We start from the raw sequence: 20000 nt of genomic DNA, 5'->3' as shown, positions 1-20000 counted from the left end.
GTTTTAGCCTTTTTCTTGAAGTAAATATATATGGGTCGAAATTGACCCGTAACACCATAGATGTTACTATAGTTAAAATTCTTAAAATGAAAAAAAAAATAAAACACATTTATTTAAGAGATGTGTTCTAATACCCCTTAGTGATAGTTAGGTAACACAACAACCTTTTTTTTTATTTATATGATTCCTTTGGGGTTCGTTTTACCATTTTTAAAAATTGAAATCGAGGGGTATACTGACTAAAAAAAGGCCCAATGGCCCAAACCAAAAATATTAAAACCAATATTTTCAAGGATGAGGAGGCCTAACGAGGTAACCAAGAGATGAGAAACAAATTGGATGATAGATAATTGTTTTTAGTGTATTTTACAGCTGATTTAAGACATGGGTCAAAACCGACCCGTTAACATAAGAGATGGTAACAGAAAGCTAACACAAGAGGAAGGTTAATGATCCACAAGGGAAATTGTTCCACACAGTAGCTAAGTTAAAATGATGGAAAGGACAATGCAGGTATAAATAGACTAAATATAGCAATATAAAATATAACATATATACGTTTTTTTTTACTTAATGTGTGTACAGTATATTATAATATCATATATACAATATCTAACAATTACCATGTATTTCCTACCTATTGCTGCATGTTTTTGTGTACGTGGGATCTGCGTAAATAAAGCCGGAAATATTTACAAATCAACCACGGCGTCCGTCATATTTCTGCCAAATGAGTCTTTTTAAAATTTGCTCAATTTGTGAGATCTTTTCCCAAATCGTGCCGTCATCGGATATCTCCATATATGGTATAAATATACCCAAAGTGCTTTGTGCGAGTTCGACATTGTAATGTGCGCTGTAGTCAATAAGCTCCTTCTTTTTCTCCATCCGCTTGTTGTGGGGCAGACTGGTTCGTACATGCACATGCACCTTGCCCTGTTTCCACTTTTAATAGAAAGAAGCATACAGTTCTAACTTATGTCTGTCAGTAGACTTGCTTTGGAAGTGCTAAAAACCAAAGGACCACCATTACATGTTATGTTGCCCTCAAGGACGTGTTTTTAAAAAGTAGAAAACAACCATAATTGGACCCTTTGAGTGTCACTAGGTGTTTAATGCTATTGTCCGTGTAGTGTAGTGTGTTTCCCATGCACTCATGTATTGATCCAACTGGGGACCGGCATGGTTACAGCTCTTTGAGGCCTCTCACGATCAATCTTACGGCTGGCACTCGGGACATAAACAACACGTGTATGTCAGGTTCAAACACTGATGACCTTTATTAAACAAGACAAGAAGCAAGGGATTAAACAGAGACAGAATTAAATTTGGCTCAATAGAGGAGAAACGTCTGGGCTGTAGTCTTGTACGGTCTCCACCACACTCTGACGAAAGATTGTACGCCGCCTCTTTTATTTGGACTTTCTCTGATCAGCTGTTTCTAAAGGAAGGGGGTCGTAAACAGACGCTGCCTTTGTCGCAAAACAGTCTAAAGAAAAGGTCGTAAAACAGTTCAAAGAAGATGTGCCTGGAGTCAAGACGATATCTTTCTGTGGATTACAATACATCTAAGAAACCGACGCCTTCATGTCGCTTCCATTCCTACACAGTGGCATTTTACAAGGCTTTTGCTTGGTAGGATCAAAGACAGATTTTGTCCTCTCGCAGGGCGAGCTGAACTCAATGTAACACAAAGTTTTTGATGGCTTTGATACAATTTTTCTAACAATGTACACTGCATAAAGACGAGAGACAATACTACATTAATATTTTATAGGAATGAATTTTGGTTGTGCATTTTTTATAGTAGTTAGGGTTGTACAGTATACCGGTACTAGTATAGTACCGAGATACTAATGAATCATATTCGGTACTATACCACCTCTAAAAAGAACATTTGAAAAAAATAAAGTTTTTATTAATTTATATTATGTTTACACAGTCAAAAATATGTCCCTGGACACATGAAGACTTTCAATATGACCAATGTATGATCCTGTAATTACTTGGTATCGGATCGATACCTAAATGTGTGGTATCATCCAAAACTAATGTAAACTATCGAAGAAGAGAAGAATGAGTGATTATTACATTTGAACAGAAGTGTTGGTAGAACATGTTAAAACAAATATTATAAGTACATGAACAAGTAGATTAATAATCCATTTTTACAGTTTGTCCCTCATAAAGTAGACAAAATGATAGTTGTATAAATGACACAATATGTTACTGCATACATCAGCAGACTAATTCGGAGTCTTTGTTTGTTTACTTATTACTAAAATACAAGTAGTCTAGTTGTCACGTCTATGGGATCATGTCTTGTTTTGGTAATGTTTGTTTTTGTTTTTTGGACATTCAGTTCTTGTTCCTGCACTTCCTTGTTTTTCTTATAATCATAGCAACTCATTAGTTTTCAGCTTGTCCTCATGTCACGCCCCTTTCCTCATGTCTCACACCTGTTTGCACTCATCATAGCTATTATTTAAACCTGAAGTTGCCAGGAAGTCAGTTGGCGACTTTATACCTACTCTCCTATTCATGCCATGCCATGCCTGTTTTCTCATTCTGTCCATGCCACGCAAGTTTTTTTATGTCACCGTTATTGAGTTTTGGTTTTGTTTTGTCCATAGTCATGCCATATTGCTAGTTTTTGTTTTATAGCCAAGTTTTGTACTTCCGCCCTCGTGCGCGCCTTTTGTTTGCTTCCTTTGTTTGTAGTTTGTTAGTCAAAGAAATAAATATGTACTTACATTTACGTCTCGCTCGTGCCAACTTTCCTTTGCCTTGGAAAAACAAACCACCTCATAGTCTATGTTTGACACTAGTATGTTCACTATTTTATTTAAGGACTAAATTAAAATAATAAACATATGTTTAAGATACCCTAAGATTTTTTTTTTTTCAAATAAAGCCAATAATGACATTTTTTGTGGTGCCCTTTATTTAGAAAAGTATAGAAAATGATCAAAATACATTTTGGTACCGTATTTTGTTATCGGGCTGCTGAAAATGAGTCCTCAAAGGAAAAAATTAATATTAAGATGATGGTTGTAGCATCATGGTTTGGGGCTGCTGGAAATGCGGAAAGATGAATTCATGGTTCAGTTAATTCCGTGGGTCTTAAAGGGGAAATGTACTTTATGTTGAAATTTTGCCTTTTGTTCACAATCATTATGAGTTTCGGAGGTAGAATTGATTGCTACTCATGGGGCGGTATGGCTCGGTTGGTAGAGTGGCCGTGCCAGAAACTTGAGGGTTCCAGGTTCAATCCCCGCTTCTGCCATCCTAGTCACTGCCGTTGTGTCCTTGGGCAAGACACTTCACCCAACTGCTCCCAGTGCCACCCACACTGGTTTGAATGTAACTTAAATATTGGGTTTCACTATGTAAAGCGCTTTGAGTCACTAGAGAAAAGCGCTATATAAATATAATTCACTTCACTGCTACCATTAGCTGCATTGCTCGGCAGCAATAAGGAGCTGATTTTTACACGTTAAAATGCAAAAAAATAAATAACCTTTTGTCTTCTTGTCTTTCATAATGATTTTGAACGATAGGCAAGATTCCAAAAAAGTGCAAATTCCCCTTTAAGTGAAGTGCCAAATAACAATCAATCAATCAATCAATGTTTATTTATATAGCCCCAAATCACAAATGTCTCAAAGGACTGCACAAATCATTACGACTACGACATCCTCGGAAGAACCCACAAAAGGGCAAGGAAAACTCACACCCAGTGGGCAGGGAGAATTCACATCCAGTGGGACGCCAGTGACAATGCTGACTATGAGAAACCTTGGAGAGGACCTCAGATGTGGGCAACCCCCCCCCCGCCCCCCCCCTCTAGGGGACTGAAAGCAATGGATGTCGAGCGGGTCTAACATGATACTGTGAAAGTTCAATCCATAGTTGATCCAAGACAGCAGCGAGAGTCCCGTCCACAGGAAACCATCTCAAGCGGAGGCGGATCAGCAGCGTAGAGATGTCCCCAACCGATACACAGGCGAGCGGTCCATCCTGGGTCTCGACTCTGGAAAGCCAGTACTTCATCCATGGTCATCGGACCGGACCCCCTCCACAAGGGAGGGGGGACATAGGAGAAAAAGAAAAGAAGCGGCAGATCAACTGATCTAAAAAGGGAGGTCTATTTAAAGGCTAGAGTATACAGATGAGTTTTAAGGTGAGACTTAAATGCTTCTACTGAGGTAGCATCTCGAACTGATATCGGGAGGGCATTCCAGAGTACTGGAGCCCGAACGGAAAACGCTCTAAGGCGCTAACATGAAATATTCCCAATGTGGACTCGTGCACCGTTAGAGGGACTTGTATCATGTTGTTGCTGTGTCGCCTAAAAGGAACACAAACTACAACTTTTTTTTTGGCCAAGTGTCACCACTTTGTAATGTTGTTAGAAAATGGCAGTGTCGTTGATGTGGATATTTTTTTTAATTTTTAATTTTTTTAAAGCTTCGAGTGGCGTGTAATTGATGGAAAGCCAGACTGAGTGGATGTGTCGTACAATATGATGCCTGTCTAGTCGATGGAACATGTGACTGTTGTTGACGTGGTGTGTGTGTGTGTGTGTGTGTGTGTGTGTGTGTGTGTGTGTGTGTGTGTGTGTGTGTGTGTGTGTGTTTGTTTGATGCAAGTGTTATCAGTGCACGTGGTCCAAAGCTGGGGGTTGAGGAAGAAGAGAAGATGAGCTGAATAAGTATGCAAACCACACACACACACACACACACACACACACACACACACACACACACACACACACACACACACACACACACACACACACACACACGCACGCACGCACGCACGCACGCATTCTTGTTTTTCTTATCTTCTTGAGACCTGAGAAAAATGCCTCCCTCTTTAGGACCACCCTTTCTAGATATATAAAGATGTGTATTTACAACAATACAATATATACATAGTATGCTAATATAAAAAAGCTTGATTGTGAAAATAAGTTGCAATTTCCCAAGGAAAACTTAGTACAGTTTGGTTTTGTTTTAGTTTTTCCTCTGTGTATGTCTTTGTTTCCTGTCTTTTATTTTGGTAATTTCCTGCTTTTCTGCCTGAACGCTGTTTACGCTCAGCTGTGGCTGATTGGCACCTGGCCACACCTGGTGTCAATCAGCCCGCTCACATTTAAACCTGCTTTGTCCTCCAGTCAGGGCTGGATTATTGTCACCACTACCTGTCAATGAGACACTAGTGAGTTAGGGCTATATAAGTAAACATTGATTGATTGATTGATTGATTAATACTTATCGTTGTAGCTGTGTCTACTTCTGTTCACTCTGCTCATGTACCTGGCCACACCTGGTGTCAATCAGCCCACTCACATTCAAACCTACTTTGTCCTCCAGTCAGGGCTGGATTATTGTCACCACTGTCAATGAGACACTAGTGATTTAGGGCTACATAAGTAAACTGATTGATTGATTGATTAATACTTATCGTTGTAGCTGTGTCTACTTCTGTTCACTCTGCTCATGTCTTAGTTCCTTCGTGTCACAGTAAGTGTTTTATGTTTCTAGTCCACAGTGTTAGCCTTTCTGCTAGTTTTTGTTCATAGCCTAGTTTGTTCTCCGCCTTGTGTGCGCCTTTTGTTTGTACACTTTTGTTTGTTCTTGTTTTAGTGTTAAATTAAATCATGTTTACCTGCACAATGCCTGCCGCCTTCTCCGCATCTTTGGGTTTGTCACAAACACAATGTGAAAAACTGAACATTTGGGCAAAATTATGATAAAAGTTGGAATGTTACTCAATAACAGTTGCAATTTTACAAGGAAAGCTTAAGAATTTGGCAATTTTGTGAGAAGAGTCGTAATTTTATTCGATAAAAGTCACAATTTTATAAGAAAACTTTAAAATGCTGGCAATAATATAATAATAATTGGAATTTTACTTGGCAAAATGATGACAAAAGTCATTAGACTCTAACAATGTCACAACATTGGCAATGTGATAAAAGTCAGAATTTTATGTGACAAATGTCACCTTTTTGCATTAAAAAGTAATAATTTTACATAAAAACTAATCATTTTATGTGAAAATATTGCGATTTAACAGAAGCAGAAAGAATATGAGAAATTGTTCCCAATTTTATAAGAAAAAAGTCAACACATTGTAAGAAAAAGACTGCTTTTAGTTTTTGTTGTTGTTGTTTTTAATTGGTTTTTATTACAGTATGTCTCTCTCTCTCTCTCTCTCTCTCTCTCTCTCTCTCTATATATATATATATATATATATATATATATATATATATATATATATATATATTTAATCACTTTTGACCGAAGGGGGAACATTTCAATTTCTTACACATACTTGTTATTTCATATGTTGACCAGAGGGGAAGCCCTTTTAAAAGCGATACAGTCAATGTGAAAAATCCCTCCTTTTTGGGACCACCCTCATTTTGATGGATGACCTGAGAAAAATGCCTCCCTCTTCAGGACCACCCTTTCTAGATATATAAAGATGTGTATTTACTACATCAATAATATATACATACTATGTGAACATAAAAAAGCTTGCTGTGAAATATGAGTTGGAATATCACAGGAAAAAGGTCAGAATTTCACAAAGAAAATTTAGTATTATAACAAAACTCGTCAAAGTCAACATTTTACAAGAAAAACTGAACATTAGTGCAATGTTATGATAAAAGTTGGAATTTTACTCAATAGCAGTCACAATTTTACAAGGAAAGCTTAAGAATTTGGCAATTTTATGAAAAAAGTCATAATTTTACTCAACAAAAGTCCCAAATTGATAAGAAAACTTTAAAATGCTGGCAATATTCTAATAATAATTGGAATTTTACTAGGCAAATTGATGACAAAAGTCATCATTTTACTCAATGTCACTATTTTACAAGAACAACAACAAAAATGACAATATCGTGATAAAAGTATGAATTTTATGTGACCAATTTGCATGAAAAAGTAAAATTTATTACATAAAAATAAATTTTTTACATAATTTTACGAGAAAATATTGCAATATTAAAGAAACAGAAATAATATGAGAAATTGTTCCCACTTTTATAAACAAAAAGTCGACACATTGTGAGAAAAAGACTGCTTTTAGTTCATTTATTTATTTAGTTTGTAATTGTTTTTTAAACTTCATTATTTATTTCCAAGTTATTATAGTATGTCTCTATATACATGTGGGAGGGAGATATAACCAGTGCTGCCTGCAGGAGCAAAAGTCACCGCCGCTGTCCACTGTGCTGAGGACAAGCACCATCGGGCAGGGGCGAGACACAGCTGGCAGGTGATTAGATCTCACAGGTGCTGCGTGTTAATATCCGCGGAACCGCAAGACAGCGACTTCGACGATACATATTTTTTTTTTTTGTTTAAATCAATTTTGGCCAATTTCTTGCACACACTTGTTATTTCATATGTTGACCAGAGGGGAAGCCCTTTTAAAAGCGATACAGTCAATGTGAAAAATGCCTCCCTCTTTAAGACCACCCTTTCTAGATATATAAAGATGTGTATTTACAACATCAATAATATATACGTACTATGTGAACATAAAAAAGCTTGCTGTGAAATATGAGTTGGAATATCACAGGAAAAAGGTCACAATTTCACAAGGAACATTTTGTATCATAATAAAACTCATCAAAGTCAACATTTTACAAGAAAAACTGAACATTAGTGCAATATTATGATAAAAGTTGGAATTTTACTCAATAGCAGTCGCAATTTTACAAGGAAAGCTTAAGAACTTGGCAATTTTATGAAAAAAGTCATAATTTTACTCAACAAAAGTCCCAAATTGATAAGAAAACTTTAAAATGCTGGCAATATTCTAATAATAATTGGAATTTTACTTGGCAAAATGATGACAAAAGTCATCATTTTACTCAATGTCACTATTTTACAGGAACAACAACAAAAAATTCAATATTGTGATAAAAGTCTGAATTTTGCATTTTGCATGGAAAAGTAATAATTTCACAAGAAAATATTGCAATATTACAGAAAGAATATGACAAATTGTTCCCAATTTTATTACTCAATGTCACTATTTTACAAGAACAACAACAAAAATGACAATATCGTGATAAAAGTATGAATTTTATGTGACCAATTTGCATGAAAAAGTAAAATGTATTACATAAAAATAATAATTTTTCGACAAAATATTGCAATATTAAAGAAACAGAAATAATATGAGGAATTGTTCCCAATTTTATAAGAAAAAAGTCGACACATTGTGAGAAAAAGACTGCTTTTAGTTCATTTATTTATTATTTTTTTTATATTGTTCTTTAATCTTCATTATTTACTTCCAAGTTATTATAGTATGTCTCTATATACATGTGGGGGGAGATATAACCAGCGCTGCCTGCAGGAGCAAAAGTCACCGCCGCTGTCCACGGTGCTGACGGCGAGACACAGCTGGCAGGTGATTAGATCTCACAGGTGCTGCGTGTTAATATCGGGGCGGCATAGCTCGGTTGGTAGAGTGGCCGTGTCAGCAACTTGAGGGTTGCAGGTTCGATTCCCGCTTGTGCCGTCCTAGTCACTGCCGTTGTGTCCTTGGGCAAGACACTTTACCCACCTGTTCCCAGTGCTACCCACACTGCTTTAAATGTAACTTAGATATTGGGTTTCACTATGTAAAACGCTTTGAGTCACCATAGAAAAGCGCTATATAAATATAATTCACTTCACTTCACATCCGCGGAACCGCAAGACAGCGACTTCGACGATAAATATGTATATATTTTTTTAAAATCAATTTTGGCCAATTTCTTGCACACGCACTTGTTATTTCATATGTTGACCAGATGGGGGGAGCACTTTTAAAAGCGACACACAGTCGAGGTGAAAAATCCTTCCTTTTTGGGACCAGCCTCATATGGAAGATACTTTTTCCTTTTTGGTGTCTCAAGGAGGGTAGAAATACAAGAACACACACACACACACACACACACACACACACACACACACACACACACACACACGTGATGAATCAGCTGTCAGTCAGGCAGCAGTCCAATGGCGTGCTAAGGAGAAGTGCATCAACACCCTCCTCCTCCTCCTCTCACTATCATCCCTCCCTCACTGGTCCGTCTTCTAATTCTCCTCCTCTTTTCTTTTTCTTTTTTCTCCTTACCACCACCACCCCTCCTCCTCCTCCTCGTCTTGGGTGCCCGCTGGGCTGAGCAGTCAGTGGCGGGACTGGAAGCGGGAGAGGAGGACTAAAGAAGGCGCCGAATGAATAAGGGATTGCAAAGACAGGAAGGAGGAGAAGAAGAACGGCGAGCACTTCCTACTTCCTGCTGTCCATCAGAGGAAGAAGGAAGAGGAGCAAGCGAGGAGAAGGTCCACTGACCTCTGACCTCCTTACGCCCTCCGCCCTTTGACCCCCTCCAAGTCCGACATGTACGGACTAAAGACGCCGCACTTCTACCTCCCAGGTGAGTGCTGCTACTTTCTTCTCGCTGAACTCTGCGTGCGAGTGTTCCTCCCACTCACCCTTCAGGATCTTTGATTCAACTTTTGGCAGGAGGTCACTTGTGTCATACAGGATCTTTGACTGATGTTTTTCAGGAGGCTTCTCCTGTTATATAGAGGATCTTTACATCAGTCTTTTTGTAGTTTGTTCTCACTAAAAACTGCAGAACATTCCTGTCAAATGGAGGATCTTTGATTAGCATTATTTGCAGTTGGTTCTTAAAAACAGCAGCCTACTGTTCTCATATAGAAGATCTTGACATGAGTTTTTTGCAGATTGTTCTTGAAAGAAACTACAGCACACCCCAATCATTTAGAGGATCTTTGATTAGTTTGTTTGCAGTTGGTTCTTAAAAACAGCAGAGTACTCTTGTAATTTAGAGGATCTTTACATGAGTCTTTTTGTAGTCCGTTCTTACTTAAAACTGCAGAACACTCGTGTCAAATAAAGAATCTTTGATTAGTTTGTTTGCAGTTGTCAGTTCTTAAAAACAGGAGAGTACTCTTGTAGTATAGAGGATCTTTACATGAGTCTTTTTGTTGTCCGTTCTTACTTAAAACTGCAGAACACTCGTGTCACATAAAGAATCTTTGATTAGTTTGTTTGCAGTTGGTTCTTAAAAACAGCAGAGTACTCTTGTCGTATAGAGGATCTTTACATGAGTATGTTTGCAGTTCGTTCTTACTAAAAACTGCAGAACACTCATGTCAAATGGAGGATCTTTGATTAGCATTATTTGCAGTTGGTTCTTAAAAACAGCAGCCTGCTCTTGTCATATAGAAGATCTTGACATGAGTTTTTTGCAGATTGTTCTTAAAAGAAACTACAGCACACCCCAATCATTTAGAGGATCTTTGATTAGTTTGTTTGCAGTTGGTTCTTAAAAACAGCAGAGTACTCTTGTAATTTAGAGGATCTTTACATGAGTCTTTTTGTAGTCCTTTCTTACTTAAAACTGCATAACACTCGTGTCAAATAAAGAATCTTTGATTAGTTTGTTTGCAGTTGTCAGTTCTTAAAAACAGGAGAGTACTCTTGTAGTATAGAGGATCTTTACATGATGAGTCTTTTTGTAGTCCGTTCTTACTTAAAACTGCAGAACACTCGTGTCAAATAAAGAATCTTTGATTAGTTTGTTTGCAGTTGGTTCTTAAAAACAGCAGAGTACTCTTGTCGTATAGAGGATCTTTACATGAGTATGTTTGCAGTTCGTTCTTACTAAAAACTGCAGAACACTCATGTCAAATGGAGGATCTTTGATTAGCATTATTTGCAGTTGGTTCTTAAAAACAGCAGCCTACTCTTGTCATACAGAAGATCTTGACAAGAGTTTTTTGAAGTTTGTTCTTAAAAGAAACTACAGCACACCCCAATCATTTAGAGGATCTTTGATTAGTTTGTTTGCAGTTGTCAGTTCTTAAAAACAGGAGAGTACTCTTGTCATATAGAGGATCTTTACATGAGTCTTTTTGTAGTCCATTCTTACTTAAAACTGCAGAATATTCCTCTCAAATGGAGGATCTTTGATTAGCATTATTTGCAGTTGGTTCTTAAAAACAGCAGCCTACTCTTGTCGTATAGAAGATCTTGACATGAGTTTTTTGCAGTTTGTTCTTAAAAGAAACTACAGCACACCCCAATCATTTAGAGGATCTTTGATTAGTTTGTTTGCAGTTGGTTCTTAAAAACAGCAGAGTACTCTTGTAATTTAGAGGATCTTTACATGAGTCTTTTTGTAGTCCTTTCTTACTTAAAACTGCATAACACTCGTGTCAAATAAAGAATCTTTGATTAGTTTGTTTGCAGTTGTCAGTTCTTAAAAACAGGAGAGTATTCTTGTAGTATAGAGGATCTTTACATGATGAGTCTTTTTGTAGTCCTTTCTTACTTAAAACTGCAGAACACCCATGTCAAATAAAAAATCTTTGATTAGTTTGTTTGCAGTTGTCAGTTCTTAAAAACAGGAGAGTACTCTTGTAGTATAGAGGATCTATATATGATGAGTCTTTTTGTAGTCCGTTCTTACTTAAAACTGCAGAACACTCGTGTCAAATAAAGAATCTTTGATTAGTTTGTTTGCAGTTGGTTCTTAAAAACAGCAGAGTACTCTTGTCGTATAGAGGATCTTTACATGAGTATGTTTGCAGTTTGTTCTTACTAAAAACTGCAGAACACTCATGTCAAATGGAGGATCTTTGATTAGCAATTTTTGCAGTTGGTTCTTAAAAACAGCTGAGTACACTTGTCGTATAGAGGATCTTTACGTAAGTCTTTTTGCAGTTTGTTCTTAAAAGAAACTACAGCACACCACAATCATTTAGAGGATTTTTGATTAGTTTGTTTGCAGTAGGTTCTTAAAAACAGCAGCGTACTCTTGTCATATAGAGAATCTTTACATTAGTCTTTTTGCAGTTCGCTCTTACTAAAAACTGCAGGACACTCATGTCAAATGTAGGATCTTTGATTAGTATTATTTGCAGTTGGTTTTTAAAAACAGCAGCGTACTCTTCTCATATAGAAGATCTTGACATGAGTTTTTTGCAGTTTGTTCTTAAAAGAAATTACAGCACACCCCAATAATTTAGATGATCTTTGATTAGTTTGTTTGCAGTTGTCAATTCTTAAAAACAGCAGAATACTCTTGTAATATAGAGGATCTTTACATGAGTCTTTTTGTAGTCCATTCTTACTTAAAACTGCAGAACATTCCTCTCAAATGGAGGATCTTTGATTAGCATTATTTGCAGTTGGTTCTTAAAAACAGCAGCCTACTCTTGTCATATAGAAGATCTTGACATGAGTTTTTTGCAGTTTGTTCTTAAAAGAAACTACAGCACACCCCAATGATTTTGATGATCTTTGATTAGTTTGTTTGCAGTTGTCAGTTCTTAAAAACAGGAGAGTACTCTTGTAGTATAGAGGATCTTTACATGAGTCTTTTTGTAGTCCGTTCTTACTTAAAACTGCAGAACACTCGTGTCAAATAAAGAATCTTTGATTAGTTTGTTTGCAGTTGGTTCTTAAAAACAGCAGAGTATTCTTGTCGTATAGAGGATCTTTACATGAGTATGTTTGCAGTTCGTTCTTACTAAAAACTGCAGAACACGCATGTCAAATGGAGGATCTTTGATTAGCATTATTTGCAGTTGGTTCTTAAAAACAGCAGCCTACTCTTGTCATATAGAAGATCTTGACATGAGTTTTTTGCAGATTGTTCTTAAAAGAAACTACAGCACACCCCAATCATTTAAAGGATCTTTGATTAGTTTGTTTGCAGTTGTCAGTTCTTAAAAACAGGAGAGTACTCTTGTAATATAGAGGATCTTTACATGAGTCTTTTTGTAGTCCTTTCTTACTTAAAACTGCAGAACACTCGTGTCAAATAAAATCTTTGATTAGTTTGTTTGCAGTTGTCAGTTCTTAAAAACAGGAGAGTACTCTTGTAGTATAGAGGATCTTTACATGATGAGTCTTTTTGTAGTCCGTTCTTACTTAAAACTGCAGAACACTCGTGTCAAATAAAGAATCTTTGATTAGTTTGTTTGCAGTTGGTTCTTAAAAACAGCAGAGTACTCTTGTCGTATAGAGGATCTTTACATGAGTATGTTTGCAGTTCGTTCTTACTAAAAACTGCAGAACACTCATGTCAAATGGAGGATCTTTGATTAGCATTATTTGCAGTTGGTTCTTAAAAACAGCAGCCTACTCTTGTCATATAGAAGATCTTGACATGAGTTTTTTGCAGATTGTTCTTAAAAGAAACTACAGCACACCCCAATCATTTAAAGGATCTTTGATTAGTTTGTTTGCAGTTGTCAGTTCTTAAAAACAGGAGAGTACTCTTGTAATATAGAGGATCTTTACATGAGTCTTTTTGTAGTCCTTTCTTACTTAAAACTGCAGAACACTCGTGTCAAATAAAATCTTTGATTAGTTTGTTTGCAGTTGTCAGTTCTTAAAAACAGGAGAGTACTCTTGTAGTATAGAGGATCTTTACATGATGAGTCTTTTTGTAGTCCGTTCTTACTTAAAACTGCAGAACACTCGTGTCAAATAAAGAATCTCTGATTAGTTTGTTTGCAGTTGTCAGTTCTTAAAAACAGGAGAGTACTCTTGTAGTATAGAGGATCTTTACATGATGAGTCTTTTTGTAGTCCGTTCTTACTTAAAACTGCAGAACACTCGTGTCAAATAAAGAATCTTTGATTAGTTTGTTTGCAGTTGGTTCTTAAAAACAGCAGAGTACTCTTGTCGTATAGAGGATCTTTACATGAGTATGTTTGCAGTTCGTTCTTACTAAAAACTGCAGAACACTCATGTCAAATGGAGGATCTTTGATTAGCATTATTTGCAGTTGGTTCTTAAAAACAGCAGCCTACTGTTGTCATATAGAAGATCTTGACATGAGTTTTTTGCAGTTTGTTCTTAAAAGAAACTACAGCACACCCTAATCATTTAGAGGATCTTTGATTAGTTTGTTTGCAATTGGTTCTTAAAAACAGCAGCGTACTCTTGTCATATAGAGAATCCTCACATGAGTCTTTTTGCAGTTCGCTCCTACTAAAAACTGCAGGACACTCATGTCAAATAAAGAATCTTTGATTAGTTTGTTTGCAGTTGTCAGTTCATAAAAACAGCAGAGTACTCTTGTGGTATAGAGGATCTTTACATGATGAGTCTTTTTGTAGTCCGTTCTTACTTAAAACTGCAGAACACTCGTGTCAAATAAAGAATCTTTGATTAGTTTGTTTGCAGTTGGTTCTTAAAAACAGCAGAGTACTCTTGTCGTATAGAGGATCTTTACATCAGTCTTTTTGCAGTTTGTTCTTACTAAAAACTGCACAACACTCATGTCAAATGGAGGATCTTTGATTAGCATTATTTGCAGTTGGTTCTTAAAAACAGCAGCCTACTCTTGTCATACAGAAGATCTTGACATGAGTTTTTTGCAGTTTGTTCTTAAAAGAAACTACAGCACACCCCAATCATTTAGAGGATCTTTAATTAGTTTGTTTGCGGTTGGTTCTTAAAAACAGCAGAGTACTCTTGTAATTTAGAGGATCTTTACATGAGTCTTTTTGTAGTCCATTCTTACTTAAAACTGCAGAACATTCATGTCAAATGGAGGATCTTTGATTAGCATTATTTGCAGTTGGTCCTTAAAAACAGCAGCTTGGTCTTGTCAAATAGAGGATTTTTACATGAGTCTTTTTGCAGTTCGTTCATAAAATAAACTACAGCACACCCCAGACTAGTCATATAGAGAATCTTTGCATAAGGGTTTTTGCAGTTCATTCCTATTAAAAATTGCAGAGCACTAATGTCAAATAGAGGATCTTTGATTAGCATTATGGGATTTGCTGGTAGCGGGGGTGTATATTGTAGCGTCCCGGAAGAGTTAAGGCTGCAAGTGGTTCTGGATATTCGTTCTGTTGGGTTTATGTTGTGTTACGGTGCGGATGTTCTACCAAAATATGTTTGCCATTCTTGTTCGGTGTGGGTTCACAGTGTGGCGCATATTTGTAACAGTGTTAAAGTTGTTTATACGGCCACCCTCAGTGTGACATGTATGGCTGTTGACCAAGTATGTCTTGCAGTCACTTACGATTGTCTGTAGAAGCCGCATACAACATTTGACTGGGCCGGCACGCTGATTGTATGGACGAAAAAGCGGACGCGACGACAGGTTGTAAAAGATGCGAAAGGCAGATCCATCAATGCATCCCTCAACATTGTTGTCCAGGTAAAAATGGGGAGGAATTCGGTAGAATTGGTGCCCCGTCTGCCTCACAATACGAAGGTCCTGAGTAGTCCTGGGTTCAATCCCGGGCTGGGGATCTTTCTGTGTGGAGTTTGCATGTTCTCCCCGTGACTGCGTGGGTTCCCTCCGGGTACTCCGGCGTTCTGCACCTCCAAAAACATGCACCTGGGGATAGGTTGATGGGCAACACTAAATTGGTCCTAGTGTGTGAATGTGAGTTTGAATGTTGTCCGTCTATCTGTGATGGCCCTGTGATGAGGTGGCGACTTGTCCAGGGTGCACCCCGCTTTCCGCCCGATTGTAGCTGAGATAGGCGCCAGCGCTCCCCGCAACCCCGAAGGGAATAAGCGGTCGAAAATGGATGGATTGATGGGTTGCCCCGGGATATTTTTGGGAGGGGTACTGAATTTCGGGAGTCTCCCGGAAAAATCGGGAGGGTTGGCAAGTATACCTTACACACCCCGCTTTTGAGGCAGGCCCGCATGGCCACGCCCCCTCTCCACAAGCTCCATTTCAGAAAGAGAGGTAAAACAAAAGTAGTAAACAGAAGAAAAAAAATGCAATACGTGACGACGTCGAAGCAGAATTTCACAAACGTTTTTTAACAGTGGCGGTCTCCTGCTTTTTCAGCACTTGCAGTGAGCAAATTCTTCCAAAAGATGGCGCCATAGCACAAATGATAACACCTTTCTGTTCAACTTAGCTTCTGCGCATGTCAAAGTAAAGTATTCCCGTTTAAGACAATTCACGCCATGTTTTTTTTTCCGGTTCCGTGTACACAGGAACATTTTAATCCCAACGACGTTCAGATGAAATAAATGTTGTCCATGTACTTGTGCTCCATGTGCTAGTGTGACACATATGCCCCGCCGTTGCCCCCTGGCAGGGAGGCGGGAGTACTGCATGCATGACAAACCCTCGTTTGAACGACTGTGACTGATGTAGACTAGAGCTGGCAGAGATCTACAACAAATCATAGCACAGACATGGCGTGTTTACCCATGCTAGTCATTTATGAACTTGTTTGCAGTATGTCCCTAAGAAAGACCACACTCCTGTCAAATGGAGGATCTTTTAAATAAATAAAATAAATAAATAAATAAATGGGTTGTACTTGTATAGCGCTTTTCTACCTTCAAGGTACTCAAAGCGCTTTGACACTACTTCCACATTTACCCATTCACACACACATTCACACACTGATGGAGGGAGCTGCCATGCAAGGCGCCAACCAGCACCCATCAGGAGCAAGGGTGAAGTGTCTTGCTCAGGACACAACGGACGTGACGAGGTTGGTTTTAGGTGGGATTTGAACCAGTGACCCTCGGGTTGCGCACGGCCACTCTCCCACTGCGCCACGCCGTCCCTTTTAGTACTTGAACACAGCAGCACAACCTTGTGTAGGGGATCTTTGATGAGTGCGGTATGTCCTTAAGAAGAGATAATCGCTCCTGTCAAACACAATAGAGCAGGGTTGTCAAACTCATTTTCATTGAGGGCCACATTGTACTCAAGGTTCCCCTTAGAGGGCCGCTTGCAACAACAAATGATGTATGAATTTGCCTCTGCATTTGATTATTATATATATTTTTTACATACACTGTAAAAAAAATCTGTATTTTTTTTACAGTAAAAAACTAACAACTCCATCCATCCATCCATTTTCTACCGCTTGTCCCTTTTGGGGTCGCGGGGTGTACACCGCCTTCTGCCCGAATGCAGCTGAGAACTAGCAACTCAATCACCAGAATTGGACTATAAAATGTACAGTGTTTTTTTGCAACATCCATCCATCCATTTTCTACCGCTTGTCCCTTTCGGGGTTGCGGGTGGTGCTGGAGCATATCTCAGCTGGAAAATGGAAAAACTTCACCATCGTTTTTATTTTATTCTAGCATCTGGGCTGCCAATTTTTTTCCGTTAAAAAAACGGTGACGCTCTTTTACCAATAACAATAAAAATCAAAACTGCAAGCAGCGATGGACGAGACTGCTTTGGCTGCTGCCCCCGCGACCCAAGCCCAGATAAGCAGTTACATACTGGGAGCGGTAAGAAAAAAAACAAAAAAAAAACGTCTAGCTCTCTGTGTGAGCGCACGGCGGCCATCTTAGAAACGTTTTTCAGCGCAGCAGTTCTTTGAAGGCTAATAAAATCAAAACCGGACCATTCATTGTCTTTACCGTAGCATAAAAAGTGCAGATACGCCACAACAGTCAGGCACCATATGTAAGTACCCAAAATAAAGACTCGACATAGAAAGAAATTCAATCGGAGCACAAACATAGGAGGAAACGAGATTAAAACCCGATGCTAACCGCCCATTGAAAATACATGGCTACTATTAGCAAACAGACTTACCAACACGGCGTAATATCTTAACATCGACACACTTTCTCATCGCAACTCGGCCCTGATGGTCGGCACCGATAAGTTTACAATTAGTTGTAAAATGTTGGACGAATGTTTTTACGATATACAGGCAAACGAAAACTTTAAAACATACCCTGGCAGCCATCTTGGTATAGACGATTACAGCCCCTCCCTAACGAATGTTGGTGCGTGCGCACCAGCAGCAGACGGTACGGGAAAAAAACAACAACAACAAAAACGTCTCCCTCACTGTGTCTGCGCACAGCGGCCATCTTTGAAATGGTTTTCAGCACAGAGGTTCTTTGAAGGCTGATAAAATCAAAACTGTAGCAGTAATAAATTATCTTTCATCAACTTTTAATCAGAAGGGTTCAATCTCTCTCCTGTAGTAGTTTGAAGCCGACACGACAAACGCGCTCAGAGGAGATAATGTTTGAAAAAAGGTGACGGGTTTTTACAAAAAAATTTTGTTTTGAAGGGAGAATTGCAAACTTCCTGTTGATTTTTGCTGGAAGTTGTCAATATATAAAATATAGGTCTAAGTGAGACCTACATAGAGGTGTTTGTTCATGTCCGTACGACATTCCTACTAGAAGTTATAAGTAGTTTTGTCTGTGTTTTCTTTCTAGGAGCAGTTTTGTCTGTGTTTTATTCCTAGGGGGCGTTAGAGCGCAATTTTTTAGTTTTGGGGTTAGGTTTTCTGATTAGATCGCAATTTTCGCCAGTCCTGATGTGTGTGTCCAGTTTGGTGAGTTTTGAAGCATGTTAAGGGGGTCAAATTACAGCTCAAAGCTGCGGAATAATAATAAAGAAATAAAGAATAAAACGCTAGAAATTCAATAGGGTCCTCTGTCCCAAAGGGACATAACACTGGCAGGTCAGTCGACAGAATTTCCCGTAAAAAAAAAAAAAAAAAAACAGCGGTAGTTTTTTCAATTGACATTGATATACTGTAAAAAAAAAAAATCGAACATTTTACAGTAATATGTATTGTCATTTTTACAGTGTACAATGTGATGGGTAACTTGCTGTAAAACCACAAGTCAAGCAGAAATTTAAGTATTGTAACAAAATAAAATGTTTGGAAAGAATGATAATATATTTTCTGCTTTATTGGATAATATAAAAGTTGAAAAGGTATGCAATGTCATGCGGTACCTGCATTATTTTTTTCTGTTGAACAAGTACACTTAGTAAGAAAAGATAAAGTACATTATTTACGCTTATTGTTTCCAGGCCACATAGAACGATGTGGCGGGCCAGATCTGGCCCCCGGGCCTTGAGTTGGACATAACTGCAATAGAGGATCTTTGACTGGGGTTTCTAAGTTATTGAACAACATCAGAGCGTTTACCCGCGTAAACGTAGTGCTACTGTTCTAATGTATGACCACATTACTTTCAATCAGTGTGGTGTAGGGTTCTACGGTACACCTAGTACAGTACAGCCATATTAATTGGTTGAAATCGGGACTATTCTGCCTCTTGAAAAGCACCGGTACCGTTCTTTCATCTGAATGACGCTGTGGTAAACTGAGGTAAACATTGAAATAGTGACCATTCAGATTTTGTTGTAAAGAGCGACGGGTAGTAAAGTAGTTGTTACACCCGTCCTGCTGTTCTGCTCCGGTGCAGACTGTCGTAGAGGAGCACAGAGCAGACGTTCCCTTCAGAGTCGATGGGTCTGGAGGACGAGGAATAGCTAAACATGCTTCACTACACACCGTAGGAGGATACAATAGCTCACTGGCATCACAATGTAAACAAATGCCACGGGTGGATCGACACCAGACATCCACTGTAATGATACCAAGTACAGGAGCGTATCTAGTCGACACTACTATGATTACATCGATATTTTTTGGCATCACATCTACTTTCGTTTTTTTTAAATTCATACTGTATGTCCCTGGACACATGAGGACTTTGAATATGACCAATGTATGATCCTGTAACTACTTGGTATCGGATCGATACCTGAATGTGTGGTATCATCCAAAACTAATGTAAAGTATCAATGAATAGAAGGATGAGTGATTATTACATTTTAACAGAAGTGTAGATAGAACATGTTGAAACAGAAAATAAGAAGATATTAACAGTAAATGAACAAGTAGATTAATGAACCATTTGTACAGTTTGTCCTTTATAATGTTGACAAAATAATAGGTAGATAAATGACACAATATGTTACTGCATATATCAGCAGACTAATTAGGAGTATTTGTTTGTTTATTTACTACTAAAAGACTGTCTTGTCTACAGTGTATGTGATCATGTTTTGTTTTAGTCATGTTCTGTTTGTTTTTTGGCCACTCAGTTCCTGTTTTTGCACTTCCTGGTTTGCAACACATGCCAATACGGCCAAGTTA

General features: G+C 38.1%; 1 protein-coding gene across 1 annotated transcript in view; it reads left to right on the top strand.

Moving 5' to 3' along the window:
* LOC133550139 (genetic suppressor element 1-like) overlaps positions 1–20000 on the top strand; it is a 216221-nt gene that overhangs the window by 58160 nt on the left and 138061 nt on the right. The window contains exon 4 of the mRNA XM_061896235.1: positions 9210–9460. Within this exon, the coding sequence (XP_061752219.1) occupies positions 9424–9460 (37 nt within the window). The 5' untranslated portion in view covers positions 9210–9423. The remainder of the gene's footprint in view (positions 1–9209; positions 9461–20000) is intronic.

Source organism: Nerophis ophidion, linkage group LG03 (genome assembly GCF_033978795.1).
Source record: "Nerophis ophidion isolate RoL-2023_Sa linkage group LG03, RoL_Noph_v1.0, whole genome shotgun sequence".
NCBI lineage: Eukaryota > Metazoa > Chordata > Actinopteri > Syngnathiformes > Syngnathidae > Nerophis > Nerophis ophidion.
This window is presented reverse-complemented; position numbering and strand designations above follow the sequence as displayed.